Source organism: Neolamprologus multifasciatus, chromosome 11 (assembly GCF_963576455.1).
Source record: "Neolamprologus multifasciatus chromosome 11, fNeoMul1.2, whole genome shotgun sequence".
In the NCBI taxonomy this organism is placed as follows: domain Eukaryota; kingdom Metazoa; phylum Chordata; class Actinopteri; order Cichliformes; family Cichlidae; genus Neolamprologus; species Neolamprologus multifasciatus.
Genome location: NC_140449.1, coordinates 35867360 through 35877154, shown reverse-complemented (window position 1 = coordinate 35877154; position 9795 = coordinate 35867360). Strand labels below are relative to the sequence as shown.

Below are 9795 nucleotides of genomic sequence, written 5' to 3'. Positions count from 1 at the left end.
CGTGCTTTCACGCATGATAACGTGACTTTATTTTTTAATCAGTTCATTTCACAAAGTCTAGTTGTTTGTCCAGATGAAGCTTTGCAAACCTAAGCCGTGTTGCCGTGCACGTTTTTGGAGTTTTCTCCTGTGACTCTGCCACGGGCGGATCTACAGGGCTAGCATGGGTGGCATGTGCCTCCCTAAAATAATAATAAGCTAGCATCAATACTTTGAGCCTAGCTACAATTAACAGTTAATATGAACTCTAAAACAGAATATATTTCATAGTGTGCCCCTCCCCCCCACCCCTCCACCAATGAAATGGTTCCTCCTGTAGCTCGGGACCAACTTTATATCTTCATGTCAGTAACAGCCGATGCTTGTGGTTGTCCAAGAGCGCATTTGAGCGCACACGGTTAACACGTACTTGCTGTGTGGTCGTAACGTTAGACACACAACACACAACCATTGTTTCCCCACCTGGAAGCATCATGAGGGTAGTTTTATTTGCGATGTGATCTGGGGTCATAACAAATTAGAACAAACATCCTAATGAGTGAATTTGCAGAACTATGTTCTATTTATAGAGTTGCTATTTGGCATTATTGCAGAAAAACTTGCCTATGAAATGGATGAAACACATCGTGACTGGTTTCCAGTGCCACACACGGGGCACTCTGAAATCCCTGCTTCAAACATACCACCATGCCAATCAGATTACTTCTTCCATGTGAGGGTGAAGAGGTGACCCTCCTGGGTAAGATGGTGAAGGTTTGCTGTGTCTGCTGAACAGTCTGGTAGTAAAACCAGGCACAAATGAAACTTGCTCTTGTTAAATACTCTTAAAAGTCTTGTGCTGTAAATACCGGCAATTTTTCTGTGGTCCTTGATGATGCTGTGTGCTTTACGGAGGCATCGCTGGAGGTAAATGTCCTGAATGGCAGGAAGCCTCGTTCCAGTGATGTGCTCTGCTGCCTTCACCACCCTCTGTAGTGCTTTACGGCTGCTGGCAGCCAGTATCAGGCTGAGTGAATAGCGGTTGGTCTTCAGGGTTTCACATTTCCAGTGCATGCTATTTTTGGCAAATATCGTCTCTTTGCATCTGGACACAATGTGTCTCTGTACCGTCCTTTTTCTATTGAGCTGCTTTTAAGCATGTTTCTAACAACTGTCCTTCCAACTCACGCCAGAAATATGGCGCCGCGCTGTACCCTAACTGATACAGTTTTGTATTTTATCCAAATAAAATACAAAACTGTGGTGTTTAGATTAAAACAGTGAGCCTCATTATACCAATCCCCTCCACAGCATGTTTCGCTTTGCTGAGAAACTGTGAAAGTACTGTAAGTTTTACGGTCAGAAACTGTTGTTGTTTTTTTGTTTCCTTGGAAGCCACAACAGACTTTAATGTGCACAAGACACAATGAACAACATGAGGAGTGAGGCCACAATAAGGACATAACACAATGGCGCAAAAAAGGGGAAAAAGAAAAACAAAAAAAAGTCTGAACACTTCAGTAAACCTCACAATTAAGTCAATTACAATTACAATTACAGCTCTTTAGGAAAAAAGTACAAACAATGCAACGCATGCACAGCATTTAATTGCCAAAGTAAAAGAACACCAGCTGTGGCGTGGGTGTCCAGATGAGGAAGGAAGAAACAGCAAAAACAAAACAGAAAAAAAGAAGAAGAAGCAACCGAAGCCAACACATGCTTAAGATTTTAAGCCAACGACAACATCACAAACAAAGAGGACACTCGATATCAACCCCCCCCCCCCACAAACACACACACACACACACACACACACACACACACACACACATGTGAAGAGAGAGAGAGTATGCATTGTATGCAAACGGCTACCAGACAGCCATCATAATTCCTCATACAATGAGAACAGGACAAATCAACAATTAACAATGACTAATTAATATTAAAATCTGTAACATAATGTATTGTTTGGAGTTTAGTCTGTTACTGTTGCTACTTTTACCATTTCTTCTTGGAGCAACTGTAACTCACATCATTTCCTCAGAGATTAATAAAGTATTCTGACTCTGATTGGTTCAGGATGACCTGCCATTATCCAATCACACATCTGCTTACCTGCATCATTTGCTCGTTTCTCCTCCTCTTCTTTTCTCTTTTTTCTAAACTGAGCACCTGATGACTTTGAACTTTTCTTGTCCATCTTCCACTGGTTTTAATTTTGCACTCCAGTATGAACAACCATCTCAACCCAAGGATCACCACAACATGATCTAACACACCTACACCTTAGTTCACAGATTCACTTTGTCTAAGGTTTATTTCTGGGATTTCACACAACCCAGGATTCAAATCATGAATACATAATGGGCTTGGATTTACAACATTATGAATGAAATGTGTTCTATTTGGAAGCAGCAGGCCCCTCCCCTTTCGACGGGTTGTGTGTGAGACTTTAAATCATCAAACTGTAAATTTAAAATTTAAAATTGTTATTGATCCCTTTACCTCTGGTCCTAACGTGTATATTTATTTTCTTACTCTTCCTATATTTATTGTTTGTTTACTTTCACTGCTGTAACTGGAGCCTCGTCGTCTCGTCTCTCTATATACTGGACTGTATGTAGCGGAGATGACAATAAAGTTTACTTTGACTTCATCAGTGAGCAGGCGCACCGAGGGCTCTCGCGCTCACTTTTCGTGTATAGAATTTAGAAAAAACATCGGTGCAAATGATAAGTCTGTATCATGATGTCTGGTGTTTTCGTGTTTATTGGTTTGTTTTTATTTTGTTTTATTTTGCGAGTTGGTTATTAGATGCTGCTCCAGCCGGTCAGAAAATCCCCCGCCAGCCCGCCCTCTCCTCTCTGCACCGCAAGCAGCAGGCGCACCTCGCAAACGAAGGGCGCCCTTACTCCCAGCAAATGGGCGATAGAAAGCCGATCGGTGGCTGTGACATTCCCAATATGCACTGGTTGACGTCGGGGCAGCATGAGTACGAGCATTTTTTATTTTTTTTGCCGATACCCGTGATGCCGCCCCCCACCACGATGCCGCCCCGGGCAACCGCCCGTATCTAAAACCGCTACTGGCCGCGCTCCCACAATACATTGTGCCGATGCGTCAGTTCCAAAGCCCTATACTTACTGCTTTGATGTATTGTAACCATATAAGAAGTAAGAAAATTTATTTAAATATTCTTTTTTAAATATGGCCCTGGTACTCCTTCGTAGGCAGAATGAGTTTTTACCCATGAGCTGATGAAGCTCAGGCTGGCTGCATTTCTGCAGCTCATCAACAAACACCATCACACGCAGTCACCACAAAAACCCGCTGAGGTAAAACAGCACGTCTTAATTCTCTACACCAGGGGTCAAAGTTCAGTAGGTCATTAGCAAGACTCTGTAGAACCTGACTGCATGCTGACGTTGCAACCCTACTCAGGTTAATTGAATTAAATGTTTGGAAAAATGTACTTTTATTGCACTGTGTTCATTCACTCATGAGCTGCTGTAACAATCAAATGGCTGAATTGCACCTCAGCATGCAGTCACGTTCTAAAGAGTCTTGCTGATGATCTACTCATTGTATTCAGGCGTGTTGCAGCAGCGACACGTGGAAAAGTTGCAGGACAGCGGCCCTCGAGGACTGGACTTTGACACCCCTGCTCTACACTGAAGTGGGCAGATCTGAAAACATGCTCATCTGAATCTACAAACTATAAATAGCTGCTGCTCCAGTGATCTGAGTCAGCAGTGTCAGTCCATCCAAGCAACATTCATCAAGCAGCACATTCTAAATGAATCCCAATCTGAAGAGGCGGCTGCACAGGCGTGCCAAGGTAAGAACCACGCTCGTCTTTTTGGGCTGAAGCGTTAATGCCCGTCTGCTCTGACACACCGTGAGCTGCTGCAGCTCAGTCTGTAGTCTGAGCTCCACTAAAAGTCTCAGCAGACAAGCAGCTGCTTTCACAACATCTGATTGCAAAGAAGAATGAAAATCACAGCTGGAATCACACAAAACTGACCTGTGATCAGACATCATCAGCTGATATTTCAGGAGGAGACAGACGGTAAACTGTGCATGCAATCATTTCCTCTCTGACACAACAGGAAATTCCAAACTTCCCAAATTGACTCAGAAAAATCTGCATATTTTCTTTGACTGCACAAGATCGAAGAGAAAAAGACGTGAACCCACTTACAGCTCTGCTGCAGCAGCATCAGCACCTCTGCAACCAAACACAGCTGATCCAGAGCTGCAGCTCAGGGCTGCTTTTAGAGGAGGAGAGGGGCGATGGCGGGGGTGGAGGAGGAAGGGTGGCTCCTCCCCTGGCTCCTCCCATCATCTTCCTCATTAGAGGTGGATTTACATGTTGTGAATCAAAAGGATTTTCTGGTCACACTGAAGCATCTGTGCGCTTTTAGCTGGACGTGGCTCTAGCAGCAGAGCTTAAAATTATCTCAGAGTCGTGCTGAAGAGTTTCTAACTGCTGGCTTCTCTGAGCTTCTTACTGTGCCCTATCCAGTCTTTAAGTCTGACATCATCAGCTGTGCCTGGGCCCAAAGTCACACGAACACTGCAGCATCACTGAGAGTTAAAAACTGTCTAAATTCTTTCATCTTTAATAAAATGATCAGCGTTGCTGCTTTACCAGGTGGAACAATTAACTTTAACATCCAGGCATCCATGAAAACAGCATTTATGAAGTTTTTTATGAATTTATGAACTTTAAGAAACTAATATAGCCACTACAGTGACCATCAAAACCATGAAAAAATATTGCCGTAAACAGTTTGTTTTGCAACACCACGAAACAAACGATAGCGTAAAATGAAACGATAGACGTTTTTATATCGTCATCCGATATATATCATTATATCGAACAGCCCTAACATCACCTGTCTCCACCTGCTGGCCATTAGACAGACTGCAGGTTAAGGCAGTCCTGAAAATCCTGCACCTAAACTTTGCACTCTAACCAGCTATTTGGCTGAATGCTGAAGACTAAAAGCACATGTCTGCTCTGATCCTGCTCACACTGGAAAACACCGTGTGAGAGAAAGAGGGCTGGATGGCAAGAGTTCATGTTGGAAGGAGAATATTTGTTTTCAGAGGAAATTCTGCAGAAACTCTGCCTGAACACAAGCAGAATGAATCCAGATGAATTCCACACTGGGATCATTACAGCGAGGCTGCTGTCCAAAACAAAAGCTCCAAGGCATCACAAAGCTTCTACAGTCCCACTCAGTCATATTTCCCCATATGGTGTGTGTGTGTGTGTGTGTGTGTGTGTGTGTGTGAGAATGAGAGAGAGAGACAGAGAGAGCTGGATGGGAAGAATTCATGTTGGAAGCAGAACATTTGTTTTCTAAGGAAATTCTGCAGAAATTCTGTGTGAACAGGCTGAGAGGCAGCAGCCTGTCGCAGCGCTCTCATGTATAGCACATTTATAATCATAGATATAACTACTAGGGGTGCAACAATACACAAAATTCACGGTTCGGTTCGTCACTTTGGTGTCACGGTTCGATATTTTTTCGATACAAAAAATGTTCATGCCTTTTTAATTTGTCATTGATTAAAATTATAAATATATATTTTAACTCAAAAGTACAGTTTTTAAATTTAATGTTGCTGAAACAACAAAGGGATAAAAAATAAATAAATCTATCTGATGGAGAAATCCCTCATCTTTGGAAAAGAGAGTTTATTACAGAGAAATGGCTCTTTCCAAAATAAAAGCTATACTATACGCTTCTTCTGGGCTATATTCTCAGGAGCATATTAAACATATCATATTGTTGCGGTTTTTTAATTTGTTGCGGTTTTTTTAACAGGATATTTGCAAAATGGTCTTTGATCAGTGGTTGATGATCAATTGTCATAATAATTTGCATATTATTGATCAAGGAACTGAGCTCACAGTCATTATGCAGATGTCCTGTTTATGAGGTTGGACACCTGCAGTCAGCTGAGACTGAACAAGTCACCCGGATGATGACGAAACGTTTGTCCCACTGAAAACTGCTGTGTCCCAATTCAGGGTCTGCACGCTTGAAGTATGCATTTATATGACACATATATCATAATAATCTGACAATACTATAATATTGGCCATATTATATTTACATTACCACAGTGAGATGATTTTAGTCTCGTGACCAACATTAGCTAATTGTTATTTACTAACTAATCTTAAATAACTGTTCAGTACAGAAATGAAGCCCAACAATCATGTTTTACAGTCCTGTGGTCTCAGCCTCAGATACTCAACTAATCACAGTGATGTCATGACAAAAATGAATGACCAACAAAACATTTTTCTCCTTCATTTCTGTCACACAAAGCTGTAACGTTTCTCGCGGTTAGTATCATGGTTGCTAGGCAACCTGAACAGCGCAACGAAGGGCTAGACTGTCCCATTTCACAAGCCTCTCACTTCCGCACTTCTCGTACTTATAGTACGCGCCGTACGTAGTACGCGTAGTGCGCGTACTTCAAGCGTGCAGACCCTGAATTGTGACACAGCCCAGGTGAACAGAGTTGAACTACAGGGCGTCACAGCAGTTTACGACAGTTCGTATCGTGTTACGGTAGAGTTAAGCGGTGCAGCTGAAGTAAACATGCGGTAGTGTGAGAGAAGACTACGGTAAGCTATAAGCGTGTAACGTTGACTGTGAATGAAGGCGGTTTGTCTCCGTTAGCTTCCCCGGTTAGCTCGGAGCGTTGTAGCTAACGCCGCAGTGCTAAGCTAGCGGAGCAGCCGCGGTGCGTGTCGGGAAAGTTGAGCGGCCACACCGAGGGAAGTTTAGCGTCCTCGGCTCGGCTCCAGCCTCAGGGCGCAAAAACAGCTTGAAGTTATCTCCGTTAAAACCTCTGACAGGTTTAAAGCTTCGCTCTAATTGTTTGCCAACCGCCAATACAACTGTAAGAAAGAAAGAAAGAAAGAAGCTTCGCTCCAACAGAAACAAACTGGTTCATGGCTGAACTCTCCCTTATCTACACAGGAGCCCTGCTGGTTTTACTGGACCTGGTGAAAATGTGGCTGCACTGAGTCTCCGCGTCCGTGCTGTCCCCTGACTGAGCTCCGTGCAGACCTCACAGGTGTGTTTCTCATCCCTGCAGCTCTTTATGACTTTGTCAGGTTGTTTCTAATGATGTCACATCATTGTTATATTTTTCTATTTTCCGCTTTAAAAGCACTAATCTGCCGACTAACCTATCAGTGAAACCATTCACCAAGTTAATGTTTGCCATGCGTCCTCACTTAGCATCAGCTCCATGATTCAGTCTGAGCAGCAGTGACCCTGCAGCTGGTGAGGAAGCCTCCACCTCATGATGCAGGAGATGGGGCACTTAGGTTGAGTAGGTTCTGAAACACAGACAGGAAGGTAGAAAGTGTCAGCTCGGGTCACAGCAGCAGGAGCTCTGTCAGACCTTTGTCACTGAGCTCTCACTTACAGAAGGCACAGTTAGGTGTGCAAAATATAAGAATGGGAATTATGAGAATAAATATGTACAAATATAGAATTTGTGCACATTACTGAATATGTAAATATACGTATGTGTGTGTGTGCACACATATGTATAAAATATACAACATATACTTTGTCCAGTATGAAGTTCATAGTCTAATCACATATCTGAAAAGATAACAAACCATCCTCAGCTAAAGTGCTTTAAGTTTAGACGGCGAGCACAGAGCTCGCTCTGCACCCGGGCCCACGCTCGGCTTCAGGGCCGGCCTCCGTCACAGTGACTGCAGCACCGCGGTCGGTGTAACGTCTGTCTGTCGTCTGTGTTTCTGCAGATGGAGAATTACAGCAAAGCTCGCACCGTGGAGCAGCCGTGCGCCTGTCCGTTCCCCGGCCTCGCCGCCGACACGCCGGAGATCCACGTCAAAGATGGCAGCAAGATCCGCAACCTGCTGCGCTACGCTCTGAGCCGCATGGAGGCCAAAACCCGAGCGGCCGACGAGGAAGTACGACCTCAACCCGAGGAAGGCGGCGTAGAAGCACCGCAGGAGGCCCCGGGCCGGTCGCTCTGCAGACAGGTTGTCTTCACCGCGAGCGGGAAGGGCGTCTCCAAAGCCATCACGTGCGCGGAGATCGTGAAGCGGCGCGTGAAGGGGCTGCACCAGCTCACCAAGCTGCTGTACGGCACCGTGGAGGAGGTGTGGGAGCCGCTGGAGCCCGCCACTGGCCTCGACAGCCTCACGGTCAGCAGGAACCTGCCTGTTATCTGGATCCTCCTTTCCAGAGAGCCGCTCGACTCCAACCAGCCGGGGTACCAGGCGCCGGGCCGCTACGACGCCCTGTGGACGCAGGCGGCCAACAGGGAGGAGGGCGGAGGGTTCAGCGGGCAGAGACCTGGACACAGGAGAAAGCGAGGAGGGGGCGGTGGCGGCAGAGGGAAAGGATCCGGCCGTCAGAGCGGTCGGTCGAGAGAGGCGGCCAAAGGACAGAGTTGATTCAGATTCCTGAAGCAGCTGTTTGGAGCTCGGAGACGCAGCTGTCATCACAGCTGCGCCCACGAACGGGGAGTTTGTGTCCGTTTGGATCTAAGAACTGAACACGTCTGAGAAGATGACCTCACAACGGAAGTCCCGCAGAGTTAAACCAGCTTTAAGGAGGAGGCGAGTGTTTCTCACACTGAACTTTGCTGTTTGTAAAATAAAAACTTCAAAAACCAGAAAAACATCCGTCTGTAATAAAACTTATTTTATTTACAAGAAGAAAAAGTTTGTTTGTGGATTATTAAACCAGGTTTATTTTTTCCCTTTAATTTCAGTTTCTGGGATCACGACTGAATTTATTTGTGCTTGATTAGCTTTTAATTAACGACCAGCCGAATAACGTGATGTAAGAGATGGAGAGGAGGCCCTGCTGTGTCTGCAGAGCTGCGGCCACATTTCATAATGATGCCGCTTTGCTAAACGTGGCCGATGCAGCTTCTCTGCATGCAGCTCACCTTTACCTGACGGCCACCCTGCCGAACGGTACCGAGGCTGCTGAGCTCTTTAGCTACTTTGCCTTTCTTCAAAAATCAAGTGTCTGCTTATGTTTGTGTGTTTGAGCTCTTTGCTCTCAGCGTGGAGCTTCCACATTAGCGTGTAGCTGTGCGTGTCGGACGAGAGCGTTCAGACACGTGAGGCTGGAGACGAGCCGCTCGATCGCTGCGTCTTTAACAACAGTTTCCTGCCACCTCTCTCACACACACACAGTGTGTAAGTGCTGAACCCACAAAATGTCAGTGCTCACATCAAACTCTCACAGGCAGCTGTTTTTATTGGACTTCATTACTTGGATTTCCAGAGAAACTGAGTTCAGTGCTTTGGATGTTTGATGGCAGCCCAGGTCGCACACATACTTTGTTCAGTGATCGAAACCTTACAGAACAGGTGATTTTAGGATTTTCAATAAGTGTTGCATCTGCAGGAAGTGAGACAAACACAGCATGGGTTTCGACTCTGCACCAGACTTACTGATCCGTCCTCCCCGAGGAGCTGCAGCCTCTGGTTTCCTTACTTGGGGGGAACTCCAGGCCTCGAGGGCCGGCGTCCTGCAGGTTTTAGATGTGTCAGCTGGTTTAAACGGCTAAATGACCTCCTCAGCATGTCGTGAAGTTCTTCAGAGGTCTGACTAATCGTGTCATTCAGGTGTGTTGACCCAGGGTCAGATCTAAAACCTGCAGGACACCGGCCCTGGTAACTGTTGGTGTTTTATAAATAAAGGCACTGGAACTGAGGACCAAAGCCTGGAGCTCATCTCAGGAGGTTGACCAGCTGTCGTCTCCTTTACAGATTTACAAAATCTA

At 45.3% G+C, this 9795-nt stretch overlaps 1 protein-coding gene across 2 annotated transcripts; it reads left to right on the top strand.

Moving 5' to 3' along the window:
* The first annotated feature begins 6083 nt into the window (after window positions 1-6083).
* Window positions 6084-8719, top strand: rpp25l (ribonuclease P/MRP 25 subunit-like). Of its 2 annotated transcripts, none has more exons than XM_085175974.1 (3): window positions 6084-6628; window positions 6987-7083; window positions 7790-8719. In XM_085175974.1, the coding sequence occupies exon 3, from the start codon at window positions 7790-7792 to the stop codon at window positions 8447-8449; it is 660 nt and encodes a 219-aa protein (XP_085032100.1). In that variant the 5' UTR covers window positions 6084-6628; window positions 6987-7083; the 3' UTR covers window positions 8450-8719. The 2 variants fall into 2 exon arrangements, with proteins under 2 accessions (XP_085032100.1, XP_085032101.1); XM_085175975.1 differs by lacking the exon at window positions 6084-6628 and adding an exon at window positions 6635-6906.
* The last annotated feature ends 1076 nt before the right edge of the window (window positions 8720-9795 follow it).

Bases quoted from the DNA above. Each gene is read 5' to 3' on its own strand.
- rpp25l (XM_085175974.1), top strand. From the start codon at position 7,790: ATGGAGAATTACAGCAAAGCTCGCACCGTGGAGCAGCCGTGCGCCTGT.